Here is a 20,740-nt window from a genome sequence, read left to right on the forward strand (position 1 = left end):
CTCAACCCCCCCACCCCCCTGCCTGGTATCCTTTCCTCCTACCAGCATGCACATAAATGCACAAACATGAGACATAATCGGACACTGTGATAAAGTCAATGAAGGTGTGATTTGTCCCACCTGAAGCAGGTCCATACATTTTAGTATTTGCATACTATGTTAAGCGCGATGTAATGGAAGAAACAGAAACACCTCTGACTGTGTGCCATCAAAGCGTCTCTCATCCAACACATCACCTCCAGCTCTCTCCAGCTCGCTGCTTACAATTTAACGCCCCCCCCCCCCCCCCCCCCACACCCCCACCCTTCTGCCCTCTTTGATTTGGGCACTTTTAGTTGGTATGATGTTGTACTGACGAAGTCCTAAACGAAGTCTAGTACTGGTTACCAATAAGGCGGATAGGTTCAGACGTGCGCCCGGTGCGCTCGCACACAGCAAAAACGGAGAGTTCCCCGGTTGTTCCAATCAATTTGTATGTTTATTTTACATGCAAATTTATATAGCGGCAAACTTTGCTCATTATACATTTACCCCAAAATAACAAACCGTATTGCTCCACAAAGGCACATACGCACACTGGCACAGTCGAAAACTGTTTGCTTCCCAAATTGGCAACACCTGTGTCTGGGATGCCTGCAGGTTAAATGGCCTACCTGGGCTGATCTGAGGTCAGCTGAGCCACAAAGCACATACAGCCCCTAGTGGCACAGAGCAAAATTAAATTAAATAGTACCAAATGAATATGGCTCCTACACTCCAGCCCCTAATTGCGTCTGCCAGAGCAATTACCACAAATCAAAAGAGCCATGAACAAAACACAAAAAAAATGGTTAGCAATAGAACCAATTACTCTTTAATTTCATTAAGCAAGCATATTTTGGTTATGGGTCGTTCAATGATGTTTGTCTTGGTCTTCAAACGAACCACACGTACCAGACCCCTCTTATCAGGGAAGGTTTCCAGGACTCTTCCTAGCATCCATGATCCACGTGGTGCTGTGGAGTCCACAACCATGACCAGGTCTCCAGGAAGAAAACTCCTCTTTTCCTGGTTCCATTTTTGACGCTCCTGTAAAAGCGGTAAATATTCGCGGATCCACCTTTTCCAAAAGAGATCCGAGATGTACTGTGTTTGTTTCCACCTTCTCCTTGCGTAAACATCCTCTTTGTCGAACAGTCCTGGTGGGAGAACTGGTTTCCCTTTGAGGAGTAGCAGATGGTTCGGCGTCAACGCCTCAATGTCGTTGGGGTCTTCTGACAGCTTTGTGATAGGGCGATCGTTGAGCATAGCTTCAGCCTCACAGAGCACAGTATGGAACCCTTCGTCATCCAAGGTTTGCTGACGGAGCACAGAGCACAAAATCTTCCTGATCATCCGTATCATACGCTCCCAAGCACCACCGTGATGTGACCCACCTGGAGGGTTAAAGCTCCACTTGATTCCCTTCTTGGACAAGGCCTTTTCAATGCGGTCATGATTCAAAGAGGTTAAGGCTTCTCGCAGCTCCTTTTCTGCACCCACAAAGTTGGTGCCATTGTCGGATCTCAAGTGCGAGACTTGTCCTCTTCGACAGATGAACCTTCGCAATGCGTTGATGCATGAGTCTGTGTCCAGAGAATAGGCCACTTCTAGGTGAACGGCCCTGCTTGTCATGCAAGTAAATACTACTCCATACCTTTTCACGATGCTACGCCCTCTTTTCACATCAACTGGCCCAAAGTAATCTACGCCAACGTTAGTAAATGGCGGAAGATCAGGAACCACTCGCTCTTCTGGCAGGTCTGCCATTTTTTGCTCAGCGGTTTTCCTACCATGGAGCTTACAGATGAGGCATCTTGATATAATTTTCCTCACTGCAGTAGGTCCACTTGTGATCCAGTATTTTCTCCTTATAGCAGAAAGAACATGATTTCTGCCTCCATGTCCAAGCTGCAAATGGACATGATGGAGGATAAGGTCGGAAATGTGTTGGTCTTTTGACAAGATGAGGGGGTGTTTAACGTCCTCAGGGATTGCTGCCTTATTCAACCGTCCCCCAACTCGTAGAAGTCCTCCTTTTAGAACTGGATCTAATTTGAGGATGCTGCTACTTCTTGGCACTTGTGGCTTGCCAGAGGTTAGTGCAGCAAATTCAGTGGGAAATCTCTCTTGCTGGCAAAAAGCGATTATGGAGGTCTCAGCCTCCAAGAGATCTTCCAGTGTCACCTTCTGGTTCCCAAGTGATGTTGAGAAAGCTTGCATCTCCTTTTGCACATCAACCCTGGCTGCTCCAGTAGCACTGGTGTTTGCACACTCTAACTCTTTTCTTTTCATCCTTAGTTTGAGCAGAGTTCCTTTTAGCTTAATGAGCCACGCAACTGCAACCTTCAATCTTTGCCAATCAGAGAAATGGGTAATCAGTTGTGATGTGGCGTTGCTGTCAACCAGTATTGCATTGACCGTCAGACTTCGCTTTACTTCTGGGTCGTCGGCAGTGACACTTGAATCCACAGGAAATGTTGGCCATGTTTCTTCAGGTTCCCGTAGGAATTCCGGGCCTTCTATCCATCTTTGCTTCACAAGATCTTCTGCCTTCAATCCACGTGAAGCATCGTCAGCAGGGTTGAGGGATGTGGGAACGTATCTCCACTGATCAACTTCCGAGTTGTCCCTGATGGTGGTTACCCTGTTTGCTACAAAGGTTTGAAATCTTCGGTCCTCATTTTTTATGTACTTAAGAACTGATGTGCTGTCAGTCCAAAAGCAGGTCTTCTTCAGTGGAAGCTGGAGCTCTGATCGAAACATCTTGTCCACTCGTACTGCAACAACGGCAGCAGTGAGCTCCAGCCGGGGAATGGTGACAGGCTTCAGGGGGGACACTCTGGCTTTGCCAAATAAGAAAGCAACATGAACCCTCCCATCCATGTTCTGCATCCTAAGGTAAGTAGCTGTACCATAGCCGTTCTCGCTTGCATCGGCGAAGTGATGCAATTGGGCACTGACAGTCCTACCAAATCCTTCAGGTTTCACACATCTAGGGATCTTGAAATATGCCATCTTCTCAAGATCTGTCAGCCATTTTTTCCACTTCTGCCGGAAAGCTGGAGGTATTGGATCGTCCCACTCACACTTTGTCCTGCATAACTCCTGCAACAGCAGCTTGGCCGGGAGTATTAGAGGTGCCAGGAAACCTAATGGGTCGTAGACGGAACTGATGATGGATAGCATGCCTCGCTTGGTTGGCGGCTTCTCTTTGACTTTCAGCTTGAATTTGAAAGTGTCCGTCTCGATACACCACTGCAAACCCAAAGCTCGGTCCAATGGCAGCTTATCCCTGTCCAGATCAAGCTCATGCAGGTTCTTGGACCGGAGATCCTCTGGGAGGCTTTGAAGCACTCTTCGACTGTTACTAATCCATTGAGTGAGGGTGAACCCCCCTCTGTCGCAAATGGTTGTAAGATTCTTAGCCATGGTAACTGCATCCGCTTCAGAGGGTAGACTCTTCAATAGGTCGTCCATATAGAAGTTTCGGTTAACTGTTTCAATCACTTCTGTTGAAAAGTTGGCCTGATTGTCTTCAGCGGTCTTTCTAAGAGCAAGGCAGGCAACACTGGGTGATGAAACCGCTCCAAATAAATGGACAGTCATGCGATGCTCTACAAGATCTTGTTCCAGGTTACCTTGAGGCCACCATAAGAATCTTAAGTAGTCCCGGTGTTCCTCTGCCACTTTAACCTGGTGGAACATAGCCTTTATGTCCGCCATTATGGCCACTTGTTCCTCCCTGAACCTCACAAGAACTCCAACTAACGAGCTGGTGAGATTCGGTCCTTGCAAAAGCTGACTGTTGAGCGAGATCCCTTGGTACTCTGCTCCACAGTCAAACACCACCCGTAGCTTTCCCTTCCGTGGATGGTACACGCCGTGGTGCGGGATATACCACACCTTTCCTGTTGGCGTTTCCAACTGATGCTGCGGTACTTCTTCGGCATAGCCATTGCCAATGACATCAGCAAGAAAGTTGTTGTACTCCTCATGAAAGCTAACATCTTTCTGAAGTCTCCTTTTCAGCCCACGAACACGTTGCATGGCAACACAGAGGTTGTTCGGCATGGAAACATCTTTCTCTTTAAAAGGCATTTGAAACACGTAGTGTCCATTCTGAAGCTGAACAGAGCTTTCCATTTTCTCCACAAACTTCTTTTCTTCCCTTGACATTTCTTCCTGTTCTGCAGAAGCTCGCTCATTGAAGTCATAATTGTACTGGCTAGTTAACAGTTCTTCAATTCTGTCAATGGCAATTCTGTTGGCATAAACGGAAGGGTGTTCACTTCCACAGTCACTACTTCCCCGTAACGGACCATTTATTACCCACCCCAGTAGGGTTTTGATCGCGTAGGGTCCATCTTCACCATCGCGACTGTTAATCACCTTCCAAGGCTCCATCAACTTGGAGGCGTTTGTGCCAATTAACAGGTCAACATCAGCGTTTATGCGGGGAATTTTAACATCATCTAAATAAGGCCATTTTCTCAGCTCCCTTTCGCTGATTATGTTGGCTGTAGAGACAGGCATCTCTTTCTGGGTACACACTTTGGGAAGTGGATAGAAGCACTCACCAGTTATACCTGAAATCTCCAGACTGTCAACAACAGAGCTTTCTACTGCGTTATTATGGCCCAAAGTGCGGATATGAATTTTGAATTTGCGTCCTTCCACGTTCAACTTGTCAATGAGCTTCCTGGTGCAGAAAGTTCCTGTACTCCCTGGGTCCAGAAAAGCATTGGTTTCAATAATTTTGTTTCCCTTTGAGCACTTCACCTTAACAGGCAAAATGGGAAGAATTCCATTGCAGTGGCCAGCCCCTGTAAGACCACAAGCGGAGGATGTTGTACAACTGTCTGAAGTATTTGACTTGTCAGTATTCTTCTGCTCGCCATCCTTCTGAGCTTTCGGAGTAATCCTTTCCTTCTCTATGTGCAAAACACTGGGATGCGTTCGGTTACACTTGTTGCATATTATGCGCCTGTCGCAATTCTTGCTTAAGTGTCCTGTGCACAAGCAACTGAAACACAGACCTTTCTCCTTTAGATAGTCCAGTTTCTCCCTGTGTGTCTTTCTTCCCAGTTTAAAACATTGTTCCAAAACATGATTACCAGCAGCACAATAAAGGCAGGAAATAGAATCAGTCTTAGCAAAGGATGTCATTTTGTTCTGAGCCTTTTCCTTCTTGTTACCATCTGGTTTGCTGCATCCATCCTCAATCTTGTGGGCATCTGCTTTGTATCCATCCTCAATGACCACCTGTGTTGCAAAGCTGTTTCTTCTCAGCTGTTGTTTCACCGGTAACTTGCTTGCTTTGGTAGCTCCTTTGATAACAGGTGAAGTGTCCTGTATGTCACCAAAGACTGGATCTGAAGTGATTCTGACCTGGCGCTCGATGTACTTCACAATGTCTGAGAATTGTGCTCTTCGACCAGTTTTCTCCAGTATCTCACATGTCTTTGCTCTCCACCTGTCTCTGAGTTTATAAGGAAGCTTCTGACTCAGAATCTTGATGTTTGCTGGCATGTTAAGTTCTTCCAAGTACTGAAGATCATCCATAGCGTTAGAACACTCACGGAGGAAAAGTCCATAAGCTTTCAGCGCTTTGGGGTCCTCAGCTTTGATACTTGGCCATCCTGTGACCTTCTCCATGTAGGCCGCTGTTATGTTAAACTCATTTCCAAAGTGCTCTTTGAGCAATTTTTTAGCAACGGCAAATCCTTTATCTGCAGTCATATGAAGGCAGCTGCGCACAATGTCTCTTGGCTGCCCCCTAGTAAATTGCTCAAGGTAGTACAAACAGTCTCCTTTACAGCTGGTCTTTGCTTCCACGCAGTGCTCAAACGCCTTCATAAATGTATTGAACCTTAGAGGATCTCCATCGTAAATTGGAATTTCTCGGCGTGGCAGCAGTTGCGAGGTTTGCATTTGAACAAGGAGAGCTGTTATGTCATTCTGCTGTTGCAGCAGATTATAGAGATCTGTTGTCTGATTTTGGCCTTGCAGGGGTTGAAACACTTGTTGGCTTAGAGTGGGTTGAAATCCTTGACTGAAGGTTGTCTTTGCTTGTAACGGAGGGGGTTGAGAGCCTTGAATGACGGTTGGCTTTGGCATGATAGTTGGCATGGCTACTTGTGAAGCATTGCTTTGTAGTGGTAGAGATGTGTGTTGCTGTGAGGACTGAGACACAAATATCGAGGCTTGTGGATTGAAAGGGGTGCACGGGAGCTTAGGTCTAGCCCCTTTCCTGATGTAGGAAGCCATTCCATTAGATTGCCTTGAATGGACGCTGCTACCAGCCTGTAGCACTGCTAGCTTAGCAGAAGTGGCAGCTATCTCAGTGTCCAGCTCGAGTTGCTCCCTTTTTCTCCTCAAGATGAGCTCCTGTTGCTCCCTTTTTCTCCTCAAGATGAGCTCCTGCTCCTCCAATGCATGCTTATCCTTTAAAGCGGCAGCTCGAGCCATGAGTGCGGCCTGTTCCGCCTTCGCCCTGCATCTGGCTGAAGAAGTGGAGGATCTGCTGCTTGAGGATCCGCCCTTTGAGCCATGGTGCCTTGACTGCACATTTGAAATGCTATCATGAGGTTGAATCTGATCTTCCTCTTCCTCATCCTTTCCACCAGCAACTCCAATTCCATTGCTGGCATCGGCCTCATTTCCACTTCCAGCATTGCCAGCAACGGTTTGAGGACCATCCATTTCATGCTCCTTTAAAGTGTTGTCAACAACTGTGTGTTTTTCTGTTGGTCCAATTACATTTTGACTTTGCACAGTTTCAGTTTGCTCAGCTTGAATTTCAGTTTGACCTGGCAAATCATCATCATCATCATCATCATCACCTACTTTGGTGGCTGGACATCCTTTAATGTCATACAACCATTGATTTGTACCCACAATAAACTCATGGATATTCAACATTTTAGCCTGGTACCATATTTCATGTTTGCTTGCTTCATCAGCAGGCAATAAACCCAATAAAGATGTATGCACCTGCTGTATTTTGCCACTCAACTCATTAAACATGTTAAATTCATTTTCAACCTCACTTACATTCTCTTTATCACCCATCAATTTAGCAATAGATTCCTTTGCATTCGACAGTTTACAAAATTTAGACTTTCTTTCCTTTTCTAAAATGCTTATTTTTTCCAACAAAGCTTTGGGTGTTAATTTAACCACACGTTTTTTAGTTACAGATTTTACCCCTGCACCCACAAGTTCAGTCTCAAGTCCCAGTTGGCCCTTTTGCTCTTCGGCCATAATGACCACGCAAAGTGAATTGGCAAGCCCGCAAAATTGTTTGTGTCGCGCAACAACTCGTCTAGACGCGTAAAGTTATTTTTAGACGGTTGCGCGTTTGCTACCAATGCATTGGATTTACGCGAATGTGTGCACACAAATTACCATGGCCATTCATAATATCAGCGCTGATCACCACATACCCCAGTCGAGCGTTGGCCGGCTTTGATGAATGTTGTCCCGGTCAGCTGATGCTGGTATTTCCGCCCCTGCAGCTCGCTCCGGTGCAGCTTCACTCAACCATCGGCAACTCCAAACATTTTGCCCACCTCACATCCGTGGTTTCCAAACGAACTCCGTTAATCCACAGTTTAACAGGTCCACGTCGTCTCGATGAATAGTTATCCAAGTCGAAACAGTTTTCGACCTAAAGTGTACTGACGAAGTCCTAAACGAAGTCTAGTACTGGTTACCAATAAGGCGGATAGGTTCAGACGTGCGCCCGGTGCGCTCGCACACAGCAAAAACGGAGAGTTCCCCGGTTGTTCCAATCAATTTGTATGTTTATTTTACATGCAAATTTATATAGCGGCAAACTTTGCTCATTATACATTTACCCCAAAATAACAAACCGTATTGCTCCACAAAGGCACATACGCACACTGGCACAGTCGAAAACTGTTTGCTTCCCAAATTGGCAACACCTGTGTCTGGGATGCCTGCAGGTTAAATGGCCTACCTGGGCTGATCTGAGGTCAGCTGAGCCACAAAGCACATACAGCCCCTAGTGGCACAGAGCAAAATTAAATTAAATAGTACCAAATGAATATGGCTCCTACAGATGTCTTATATGAATCAATCCCTCTATTTATATCAAGGACCTCGGCTCCAATCTGTGTCGTGATCTCCACCTCTTTGATTTGTGTGGCCGAGGTTGAACGACTGAGGGGGGGCTGCTTGTTGGAATTCGGAGCCTCAGACCGATCAAACTAAGACAGCAAAGGCGAGGCTGACAGCTCTGGGGGCTGCTGTATAAAAGGAGCAGTGAGGCTGCAAGAAGATGCTAATTCTCCCCTTTTCAAAGCGGAGATCCTTCTCTCGGGCAAAACGGAGTGGATGACCCTCCTCCAGTGGGCAATCGAGCTCAGCTGAGTGCACACTGGCCAACAGGATGGTTTACTCTGGGTACGTCCAAAGTGCGTAAAGCGAGAGGCTGCAGATCATCAGTTTTCTTTCATGCACGTCACGCTTCCCTTCTGCATCCCCTAGTTCTTGTGTTTCTCTGTTTGTTCCAACGTCTCCGTGTTTCTGTCGCATCGCGCCGACTACGGATCCTCACATCTCTACATTTACCCTGCTGTCGGCCACCTTTCAGGGAAAATAACTGATTCATAGAAGATAAATAAACAGCAGCGTGGTTCGGGAGCCGAGTGCTACCCGATGTGAGGAAATTATTTTTCTTTGTCTGATGAGGCATCGGGCAGAATAGCCCCCTTTTTTTTTTGGATGGTTCTTGAAGATCGGATCCTCCGACGATCCCACCTCTGACCCCAAGTTGTTGTGGAAGATTTCTACAGTAATTGAGAAAGGAGAGTTTTGTACCATGAGAATGACATGTCACGGTACAGAGGAACACCTTTCAAAGTCATCCAGGGAGGAGCAGTGCTCACAGATGGCATCAACTGAAACCTGCTTGCATTCCAATAATGGGAATCAACTTGTTGTTACACAGCAGCCGTGAGCCCTCATCACTGAGACACAAGGGTCATGTGTATTTGTCCGTTACAATAGGCAGCCACCATGGGGGGGGCAATCCCTGCGGGGGCCGATGACAGCAAAAAAAGAAGGATCTGGCTTCTGCACATTCGGTTTCCTCCCTTCTGGGCGCAGTCCGGCAGTCACCAATGTAGGAGAGATGATTGAACCTGAGAGTGAGAGCAGTGGACGATGTTCTGTGGGGGGGGGGGAAATGTGCGATAAAGTCAGGGAGGGATGTACAATCTAATGAGAATCAAACGAAACTGTTTAACCTCACACAAAAGACCACAAACGGTCTAAATCGTCTCAACTAAATGACATAAAGTATTTCAGGGCTTGTCCATCTAATATTGGGGGCACTCTTTAAACTGGTTAGCATGCCGGGAATTTAAATGTTATTTTGTAATTCAACAATCATAAATGATGAAGGCAGGACAGCACATTGCACTGTAGAATGGGAGTACAACTCAGTTTTGATAAAGAAATGCAGTCTGTCATCCCACTGGGTCTTTGGCAATAGAAACGTCTACTGCAAAATTCCCTTGTAATTAATACAAAAAAGACTGAGCAGAACATTATTGTTTACTAAAATTTCTCATTTTAGTGTTGAGAAAAGTTTGCCGTTATTGGTGTTAGCTCTTTCTGTTCTGTGTTTACTTATTATTTCTATACTCATTATTATTATTATATATTATTTTTAAAAGTTGAGGAGGCCGCTTTCCCCTACATAAGTTAATTTTTCCAGAGTGCACAGAGTGCGGCCTCTATGGTGGAAAGCCAGCCAGTGGACACATTGAGTATGAGATGAACAAACATGTTCCTTTTCTTTGCAGTTGTTTGCTGTTTCTGCGTTCACGTTGCACACGAGGCCATGAGAAGTATTTGCATGTTTACAACTACAAACAAGGAGTCGACTCATCAAACAACTCAAGACTTAAGGCAACACGACTATATATATCGTCCACTCGTCCTCTCATCACTGTTACTAGGCTGCACCGCTTCCGTCAAACGGGGAAAACGCAGCGATCCCAGCGCAGTGCGGAGCAGGCTCGCCCCCCCCCCTTTGGAATGATCGTCCTTCACAGTTAAAGAGAGTAAAGAGTAAAGAAAAAACAAGGCCTCTTGGATCTTTTATTGCGTGAGAAGCGGAGGACCCCCGGGAAACATATCTCTTGAGGAATGTGTGTGTGTTGGCAATACCCAAACAGGAAACCTGTTTGCCTGTGTGTGGCCCAATCACCAACTTCACTGTAGAAAGAAGCCAAACAAGCACTCGGTGTGTGTTTGTTTATTATCGACCTTTGAAATAACTGCAGAACGATGGCCTTTTTTTTTTTTTTTTTTTACAGATGTTGCCACCGGGTTTGAAAAAAAACCCCAAAAGTTTACTGTTCCAAGATGGACATAATCACTGAAAATATATATACACACAAAAGGAAGTGACATGATGGATGTGCGCAGTAAAAAACTGATTTACCGACGCTTTGAGGTTGAGAGTGTCAGCGCACACGTGTCTAATTGAAGACAAATGTCGGGGAAAAGTCTTTAACGAGCAAACGAGTTCAGTTGAGCTTCGCCCCCCTGAGCGCGACGTTCTCTTTTCCCCTTCCTCGTTTCCCCGAAAGCGGAGCTTGGGATCGGGACGCAGCCGATGTATTTGGCAGCCCCTCTGCTCTCTTTCCCCCGCGTCACCTTCCCCTGGCGGCCCTGCACAGCTCCGCTGCTGCATGCATTGAGTTGATCCAATACTACTTCCCTGAATGAGCCTTGAAAAAAACTCAGCGGAAGGGCGCAGCCTAAACGGAAGGGCGCAGCCTAAAATACCCTTTAATGAGCTTTTCAAACCAGATGTGTAAGTCCCGGGGCAAAAAAGAAATGGAGGGAGTCTTGTTAAAATCATGTGTCCTCATGGTTTCCTGCACGATCCTCAGGCAAACCTGGAGATTTCCACCAACTAATCAGCTCCAAGAAGAGCCATGAGCCGGGGCGCACGAGGCCCAGTGCAACGAAGCGGTCTAATCTAATTAAACTCAGATTGCGATGCAGACAACGCAGCAACAACAGTTTGCGTCATCCCATCGCTCGTCTGGCGGTGGCTACGTTTCTTCTGCAGCTCCCTTGAGGCTGGAAGACAACGGAGTGACCATATTGTAGGGTGAGGCTTAGAGGTTTTATCCCGTGCAAATGAGGTGACCTTTTGGGTCTCATCCAGCTTTACCGTAACAATCCTTTTTTTTTTTTTGTTGAGAGAATGAACTACGTTTTCTGTGAGCAGAAAGGGGGTCACAGAATGGAGTGTGCGTTCATCAGGGACTCGGCGTCGATCCGCCCTCTGCGCTGACAGGAAAGATTCCCCAGAGACAGGCAGGGCTAGAAAAGCAAGCGTACAAGCCCTCCTTCAACGTCTCCGGTTTTCGGATCATGGCTTTTCAGACTCATCGCTGAGGCTTTGAACTGCCAAAGTCGTCCGGTAATTGCAGGAGAGCGTTATTTGCAAACTGCAGTTAATATATCAAATTGACCTGATTTCTGACCCCCAAAATTCTTCGTCCCAAAGGCTGCTTGTGTTCACAATGCTGCCTCGTAACAAGGCCGTTACGGGACGGTCCCGTTGCTTGCTTTTGCTTGCAGCGTGTGAACGGCTGCTGGAGAGAGGCCCCTCTGCAATGAGTGATCCACTCGTCCCTAAACAAACCTTGAGGGTTAATTAATACGCACACGTTCTCCCCTGCAGCTCACTGAGTAGCTTGTAGACATCTCTGAATGCATTGGAAAGCACAAGGCAATAGGCCTTTTTTAAAGGTGTCTATTGGCTCACAAGGCTTCTTATCATAGTGCCGGCCGACTGCAGCTAACTGTGCAGCTAATTGTGCAGCTAACTATGCAGCTAAATGCAGCTAACTATGGAGCTAACTGCAGCTTACTTTGCAGGTAACTGCAGCTAACTGTGCAGCTAACTGCAGCTAACAGGGATTTCCTGAGCCAGCTATGTAAACAAAGCAGGGGGGCGCTTGGATTACAACACACACAGAGGAAGGGCAACCTCCAATCACAAAGGAATGGGTTGTTATATAGTAGTATATTTATATAATTATATTAGATAAGACTAATAAAGTTAGTTATTAGTCTTATCCGTCTATCTGGCTATGAATCGGTTTAACTCTTCAACAGTTAAATAATAAAAAAGAGAGAGAAGTATAATAATACTAATAATAAGAAGACACTTCCTTTATTTATTTTTGTTAAATTCCTTCTTTTTTCATGTTTTAAAAGATGAGAAATTATGGTCAGGTTCTGATGCCCAATTATTTTATAATGATGTCTAACAAATACACCTCATAGGGCTCAAAAGATAATACCAGAAAACTAGTATATACTGGATTAATAGAACCCATTTGATGAGCTTTCATGTGCTCTTGCTCACTTGATATTTTTTATGTCTTCATATTGGTTCACGATATGCATTTGTGTGTTGAAGTTAGTTTGTTTTTGTCACTTCCGGGACGTTGATGCGGACGGGATTCAAATGACAGTCGGCCCAACGATTCTGCTGAGAAGCGAAAGGTTATCAGGCCTTACTGCTGGGTTCAGCCAAAGAAAAACACAAAACTTCTCTCTCTATCTCAGTTTGTGTTCTCATGTCTCCTCGGATGTCCTCCCAGCCACATCCTGTTCTGGGAAAAGAATCTGCGGTTATTGAGAATCCTGTAAGGGATGCAGTGCGTTTTGCATCCCACGCAGATTGTCTTTTGTTTGACTTCTCCTGTGATAAAGCTGTGAAAACGTGTGTATGTGTCTTAGCAAGACGCCTCAACGGGTGCAACAGCAACAAAGGTTCAAAGGTCAACCTGGAGGAAGCTAGTATGTGTACTTCTTGAACTGGGATCTACTGTAAAAAGTGGTTTCGCATGGTGTTTGGTTGAAGCCCGGGAGCAGGCGGGAACAAAACCCTCTGCAAACGTCAGCTGAGCTCTCGCACACAAACAGCCTTCCGACGCAGCGGATGGATCCGATAGCAGAATAAGTCAGAAAAGCTCTGATTGTTATTCAGGACACAAACGTCCTCCTCCTCCTCCTCCTCCTGCCCGGGTTTGGAGCTTCGCCTGCAAAACTTTCCCTCGCAATGGATCTTTTAGGAGGGAGGAGCGCTCCCGGGAGAACAAAGGTGGCACTGATTTACTGTGCATTTAAAGTTGGGAATTTAAATGCTGGATGTGGATTTGATGATTTCTGATGTATCGCTTCTAGAAACTACAGAGCAAGGAATCTGTCTGTGTGCATATGCTGTCCATCCGATCTTATTCACACTCGGCAGGAGGGCCCTGCCGTTGGGACACCTGACTTGTTGTGTAAATACCAGTTGGGCCTAAGCTGGACTGTTGAGACTCCCGCAGCTTGACCCTGAGCAGTTTAACCAAATGAGGAAGGGTTCGGATGCTTTCCCTTAATACTGAAGGCCAGTCGGGATAATAAATCACACACTGTTTGTCCCGCATCCCCCTAAAAGGGAAGAGAGCAGAAGGTCATCGTGAACTTTATAATTGTGCAGCGTCAACGGACGCACGCTTTTTCTAAATAAAAGGGAACTGTTTCCTTTCAGGACACGGGCAACGAGAAAACAAGATAAGAATATTTTCCTAACGATGGATTTAGATAATAGATGCAGAGGTTACACACCATGAAGTCTGCTGAAGGTAGAAAAGAGAGAGTAGTGAACTGCGCCCTCTGGTGTGAGGTGAGAGGAAAGAGAACAATGTACAGAAGAACAGGAATATTACCGGAACAATGCATCAAGACGTCAAAGGTACTCCTTTAAGGACTACTACTGGTAGACAAACATTGATTTATTTGTAGACAGAAGTACATTCCACTTGAGATAGTTTCAAAATACCTCTCAGGGAAATATATCTTTGGGAAATGTGTGTAAAATATGAAAACGAATGAAGCCACCCTCCATGTTTTTCATTTCAAGCAATAGTAAAAATATTCAGGTTGGGCTTGAATGTTGAGTTTAGGGTAATCATCATGGCTTCAACAAAAAAAGGAACAAACTGTTAGATGTGTGTACTGTCATACAGCTATACTTGAAGAGAGAGGTGCAGGTTTTGGCAGACAATTCGTAGCCTGCAATGCATCTTTATGTCAAACTGAACAATCACTTTACCTAACTGGAAACTGATGTGCAAAAAATACGGTGGGCTCGTCCGGGATTTGAACCCGGGACCTCTCGCACCCTAAGCGAGAATCATACCCCTAGACCAACGAGCCATGTGGTTCCTGAGACCTCTTAATCATAATAAATTCTATCAATCTTCACATCGTAACGTAACGTAAACACAACAATTCAAGGGAAACGTGTTTGACACAACGTGGCTGCTGACAAAATGTGTTTAGATTTTTTGAGTCCATTATATGTGGAACGTTGCCGATGTTGTGACGTCACTTAACGTCCGCCAGAGGGCGACGCTTCCCTGTGAAGAAGAGCCTGAAGCAGGAGGTGTCACTCCCAGCTACTTCCGCCTTCGTTTTTGCTTTGTATGGGAAACGTGTTGCTCGCTTACTTCTTTCTATGTTTACAATTTGCAATTAAAAGAGATTTTCTGGTAAACATATATTTTTTGTGCCTTTTTTTGTGCTCATTCTGTTATGTTCTTGTTTTCATGTGTTTCTTCCAAGAATTACTTTAACCCGGCCTATAGTTTTTATTCTTTCCTACATTGTCAGAATCTTTTCTTCTGAATCTGTTTCTCTTCGCCGTCTATCTGGACCACTTTATGGAATAAATTAAATTCATTTTCAGTAAACCATGAAACCACTTTCGCAATTTTCTCTTTGATTGTGGATGACAATTCACTAATAGTGTTGCATATTAATGAATGTGTTAGGCGCTTCAGTTGGCTCCTTTGCTGGCATTTTATTGGAAATTTAAATACCTGACAACATGTAAGAGAAGATTCCCTGGATACTGAACAAGAATATCTGAAACCACAGTATGAGAAGATGTACACATGACGTCAGTTTTTCAATAGAGGTATTCATCAGTTGTTTACTTTATCTAATTTAGTGGTTCCATTTACTTTCATTAGACTCATTTCTATGAACGTTTTATTTCCCCCATTCAGTTTGAAACAGCATACTGGGTTTGTGTGTAAATGCAGGTGTGCGCATCAATGTACTGCCGATATTACAAGAAAACATTGCTTTCAAGGATGTAGGGAAAACAAATGTATTATCACCACGACTCAATAAATAGCAAGTACAGCAAGTTGAACAAAGTAATATCAAAACATACAGAACTTCTGCTTTGACGCTTTACTGACAAGTTAGTATGTTGCACAGAGACTTTTTCCAGATGTTAAAAAAAGGTGCACAACACAGTTGTTGAGTATATCTAACAAATCGAGTATTTAGACCACTGAGTCTTGAGAGCTGTTGCTAGGTGACGGAGGGTGTTTTGTCGATCTCACACACACATACATGTGGATGACCCGGGGGATGGGGGGGGCACAACTCCAGAGGCTCTTAAACGATGTGTTTGTGCTTCAAGCAGATGGCCGCCTCAGTTCAGACACCCAAAGCAGGAGGGGTTGGCGCATATGTCACAAGGATCCAAAGACGTGACGATCGACACTGGAGAGGGAAAAAAATAGAAAAGAATACAAACGTAAACATTCATCTGGACCCTTTTCTTTTGCATCACACGAGGCCCGGTGTCTCAAATTGAAAGAAATGCTGCTAATTTTTGATGTCTATTTAATGCAGGAACAAGGGCGCAGTCTGTGCTTGATGAGCCTCGATGGCCCCCTCTATATCTGAAGAACCTTTCACGAGCCTTTCACGAGCCTCTCGATGAGCGTTGACATTCCACAGCGGCTTTATGGTGCACCAGCTGCAGGCCGCGCGTACGGCGTGGTACGTGCAGCCAGGCCCATGCTTGGAAGTGGCCATTTCCCCGCTGAGTAAGGAACATGTATGTTTCATGCTGCGTTTACAGCAACATGAAATCGATCTCTGCACAAAACCGGTTTTACCGTGCGATAGCGTGTTTTATTTCGTGTTGCCGTACCTAGTTTGGAGAAAACCCGGCCCGCCCCTTTCTCTCGACACACCGGGACGAAGACCAGCGGCAGGACAGGGTCGGCGCAGAGGGCCGCAACGCCGGCCTCGGCGAGCCGGGGGCCCCCGTCGTCGTCCGGGACCATCAGCTCCGTCAGCTGCTTCGCTGCCTCCAAGGGGAAGCTCCTGTCTCCCACCTGGCGAGGTGAGGAACAACCGTGAGGCAGGCCGGTATGTGAGGTCACACGGCGAAAAAGACGAGAGGGGTCGGATCAGTTTGAAGACATTCTTTCCAACAACATGCGGACGCGATGCTGATTACTACTTGTTTTACGCAGGTGCACGTGCAAAAGAGCAAAGACAGGGCAAAAAGTGTGTAATAAAATATGTAAAGAGTGATACTCACTCTAACGTGCACTCCCAGAGCTCCTGTGCACGCACACAGCAGCACAACCAGCACGGCGCCGGGCACTCTCATTTCCAGGCCGATGGGAGACGCTCCTCAGGTCCGAGGAGAACTCCTTCTCTGGTCGCTGGGCCTCCTCTTATAGAGACGCGTGGACAGATTAGTGAGGGATTTATTAACAAGGCAGGGTGAGGTGGGGGGGAGGGGGGGGACACTGAATAACACAAAGATAAACCAAATGCTTACGCACTTTTTAAGTTTACGACCACTATGCTCTGAACGTGTTTTATAACCTCAATCTCCGCTGGGTCTCACGCTGATGCGTCCGATGCCTCTGGGACACCGAACAAACGCCGGCCCCCGTCTCTCCGCCACAGGTATTTGTCACAGAGCTGTCCGATAAGCCAGCGGCTGTTCCACATGGGTCCCTTGTTTGCACGCCTCTGAGATTTGCAAACCGTATTATTAATATTATTATGGTGTTTACTCTCGCACACCTTAAAGCAAACATCTAATAAACGCCCTGAAATGCTCAAACGGTCCGTTACGCCTCTGTGACGTCACTGTGAGACACCGTCCGGGGGGCTCGCTCTTTGAGAGGTTGTTTCTTTTTTCGGGCAGGTTTCACTAAGCTGGGACAAAAGAGCAAATCAATGCTTCAAAATCATCGTGTACTTGTTGCTTTAATAGCTTTGAGATGGACATTGCTCTCTATATTTTGTGCTGAGAATGTCTGGAACTGACTAAAGAGACAAGAGATGAAAAAACTTTGGAGGGTAGTAATTTTAACCCATATCCTCAGCACTCGGTAGATAAATAACTCTAGTGGTTATTATTATTGTTATTATGCTGCTCAGACAGACGAGGCCAATCATCATGTGAAGGGATGCGTTGTGGGTATTATTAGCACCCGCAACGAGCAAACAAGTGGAGCATGATGCCAGGGTGACATCACCATCATCCACAAGCGAGAGGAAAACGATCCTCTTTCAGGAAGCTGACAGTGCATGCGGCATGAAATGACAGTACGAGAAAGGCTTTGCTACGTGACAGTGAATATATGAAATGACTGTGGAGAGTAATAAGGCTCCAGACTTTCAGCCAAACTCCGGTGAGTGGTACAACAGGTCAAGACTTACGCGAAACCCATTACGAACTGCAATAACTGTGGAGGCAGCAATGTCATGCCCTTCGGCCAGCAATGCCATATCTGCTGGAAATGACAAAAAAAGGGCGGCAAGGGCTACGTAAAGAGAAGGGACTGCGGAAGATCGGTGCACCACCGCAAGAGCCCGATGACCAGTGCCAGTGACGACAATTTCCATGTGAATATCGTTCCTCAAACAGAAGGACAAGATGCAGGATTTGTTCCACTGCATTTACACGACCTGCCCACCGAGATGAAGGTTGATACGGGTGCAACAAGCGATGTAACGTCAATAGACACTTAACAGCTGGCCAATGGCATGCGACCATTGGAACACAGTGAAGACATCAACCTAGTGGCCAATGGCAAAATAGACCATGGGCACAGTCACACTGCTTTGTTGTCTAGATTGGACAGCAACACACACACACACTGCCCTTTTTTTTTATAGTGGACAGATATGAGGATGAGGTGCCACTTTTGGGATTTTGAGCGCTTGTGCAATGAGTCGTCGCAATGAGCCCACGACGCGTTCCTCGGGTCTCAATGGACCAGCTGTTTGCAGGGTATCCGTGTGCTTTCATAGCCAATGACATCGTCATAGGAGGCTGTGATGCCGCAGAACACGATGCCAACCTAAAAATAGATAAACCTCAAGCTAAACCCTTTCAAGTGTACGTTCTGCCTGGACCAGGTATGTTATGTGGGTCGGATCCTTCCGTATGTTTGACACCCCTGACGTAGCAAAACCAGTGTATATATATATATATATTGAGAAAGTACCAGAATCTACCTGGTTGGTATTGAATAGAAACAATAATAATAACAGTAATAACAGTAATGAAACGTGAATATGCAGAAAACAGGACAACGTACTGATGATATATCAATGAAAGCTTTTAATTCAAAACATAGTTAATAAAAACAAAGGGACATAAGGTAAAAAGAAACTAATTTTCAAAATATGTATACATCACAAAGCTTGGTAAGATAGAAATGTAACAAACAGTATCAATTTCAAAAATATATGAAAAATAACTGTCAGCAGAAAATGAAGTGGTTCTACGAAGTAACAGTTTTAAAAAAAACAGACCTTTTTTTGTCAGATTTCTTTTTGAGAGTAAATTTATCTCTAAATGTGACCATTGGGCCAAAGTCAGAGCCTTCTGCGTCCAGGGAACATCAAGTCATCATCCCGACATCGCAAGAAAACATTTGAGAAGTTCCCTGACAGAGTTTTCAGTGGGAAGTAGAAGAATCACAAGTCTTAAGCTGGGCAGGACGCCTGGGGCTGGCGGCGTCGGTTCAGCAGCCGGTGCAGGCGGCGAAGGCGCAGATCTCGCAGACGTCAATGGGAACCATAGCTGAAACAAAGGCACAGCGCACGTACCATGGTGAGCACGCTCCCTCAAGCGGCATCACAAGGACTCCCGGTTCGATGTATATACATACTGTATATATATGTACACGTGTAATGGTCTCACCGAGTCTGGCGAGGGACGCGGACGCCCCCCTGAACCTACAGAGGGGCAGCAGCTCCTGCGGCAGCATGGGGTCGGCACAGAGCGACCCGGAGCTCGCCCGGAGACGCGGGCTCTGCGGCGCCGCGGCGACTCTGCTCTCCGTCAGCTCCTGGAGCCTCTTGACGGCCTCCAGGGAGAAGGACAACCCGTTCTCCTTGGGAGAAGAAAGCGAGGAGACAGAAGCCAGATGTCGGGGGTTTACAACGAGCCGCCGCGGTCACGTGGTCACATTTGGGTACAAAATGCGGGTTTGAAACGAGGCTCCTCAAAAGGCCCGTCACTGAAAATTGGCAGAAAAACGTACCTCGACCTGCACGGCCTCGGAGGCCCAGCCGAGGGCCAGGAGGAGGACAGCGATGGTGGCGAGAGCGGCCTTCATGGTGACAGCGGCGAGCGGGTTGGTGGCGCGGTGTCTTTGGAGGCGGGGTGGGGGTGGCGTGTTGCTCGGCAGGTGCTCGGCTGGGTTTCTGCTCTCCCTCCGTCCTCCAGCGGCCTTTTAAGCGGTTCCCTCAACGCAACCCTGCGGTCATGTGACCATAATGGGAGCAAAGTTTTTCCCACGGGTTAATGAGTGCTGCGGATGTTTTACGGGGCTGTTAAGGGTAATTCATAAATCCGTCTCCGGTTAAATTTTTATGGACCTCTTGCTCTGCAGAATTAATCACATCTGGTTGGTTAAACAGTTACAATTCGCTCCATTGAGCCCCATTGGCCCCGTTACTCACAGCGATGCAAATGATTGAACGACTGACACATTGATCATTTTGAAACAAGTTTGCACATTGCATCATATGTGAGACATAGAGGGGAAGACCTGTCCTATGAGATATCGGTAGTCATATTCTGACAGAAGGATACAATGATAAAAATAGGAAGAAAAGCAATTGTAAAATTTCTAAAAAGTTACAATAAAAAAAAGTAGCTAGCATTTTGTAATCGTTCTTTTGATAACTGTAATTCCGATGTGGTTTGATGGAAGCGGGTCGTTCCAATGAGCTGAATGTGTATTTAAAAAGTAAGTACTGTATGTTAAAAAAATGAATCAATGATGTTAAATCTCGTACTGTTTTACCTAATTTACATTTTAAACACTTTTTCTGCCTAACACAAAAGTCACCCAACTGCACCGAAAGCATCAGATATACATGCAAATATAGTGTCATCCCATTGGGTTGCCTGCAGAGCGCTCATTAGCTCATTAGCTCGACGTGTGGAGGAGTCACAATGTATTTACTGAAATCAGGTGGATGAGTCGGCATCTATTTCTGCTTCGGCTGCAGAAAACTCAACGTTCACTTCATTAATTTATTACTCCCTCGGGTCCATCCGCACCTGAATTAGCAATGGGTGAAGATACGGGCGTGTCGCCTCCGTGATGTAAAGCCAACGAGACACTGGCCACGTAGAAAAAAGCTTTCAGCAGGAGACAAGTGCGTAGATCGCTCTGCGAACACGCACCGCTACCAATAGAATATTGGTGTAGCAGGAATAAAACCTCAGACTTTACGCTGATGGAATCAAGAGGTAACAGCTAACAGCTACGCCGGTGAAGGTCAGCGGGAGGCCGGGGAAACAATCAATTGAACA

General features: G+C 46.0%; 2 protein-coding genes and 1 non-coding gene across 3 annotated transcripts; all 3 read right to left on the reverse strand.

Moving 5' to 3' along the window:
- Positions 1-14,217: 14,217 nt before the first annotated feature.
- On the reverse strand, positions 14,218-14,289 carry trnap-agg (transfer RNA proline (anticodon AGG)). The gene has a single exon. It is a non-coding gene; the product is annotated as a tRNA-Pro (tRNA).
- Positions 14,290-15,513: 1,224 nt separating this feature from the next.
- LOC119230112 (guanylin-like) lies at positions 15,514-16,606 on the reverse strand. Its single transcript, XM_037491117.2, has 3 exons — positions 16,484-16,606; positions 16,088-16,274; positions 15,514-15,651 (listed from the first exon to the last, which is right to left on the reverse strand). Exons 1-3 carry the CDS (start codon positions 16,553-16,555, stop codon positions 15,581-15,583), a joined length of 330 nt encoding a protein of 109 aa, XP_037347014.2. The 5' UTR covers positions 16,556-16,606; the 3' UTR covers positions 15,514-15,580.
- Positions 16,607-18,526: 1,920 nt separating this feature from the next.
- On the reverse strand, positions 18,527-19,603 carry LOC119230050 (guanylin). The gene is made up of 3 exons (XM_037491005.2): positions 19,458-19,603; positions 19,115-19,307; positions 18,527-18,994 (listed from the first exon to the last, which is right to left on the reverse strand). Exons 1-3 carry the CDS (start codon positions 19,530-19,532, stop codon positions 18,936-18,938), a joined length of 327 nt encoding a protein of 108 aa, XP_037346902.1. The 5' UTR covers positions 19,533-19,603; the 3' UTR covers positions 18,527-18,935.
- Between the last annotated feature and the right edge of the window lie 1,137 nt (positions 19,604-20,740).

This window comes from Pungitius pungitius, chromosome 8 (assembly GCF_949316345.1).
Source record: "Pungitius pungitius chromosome 8, fPunPun2.1, whole genome shotgun sequence".
Classification (NCBI taxonomy): Eukaryota; Metazoa; Chordata; class Actinopteri; order Perciformes; family Gasterosteidae; genus Pungitius; species Pungitius pungitius.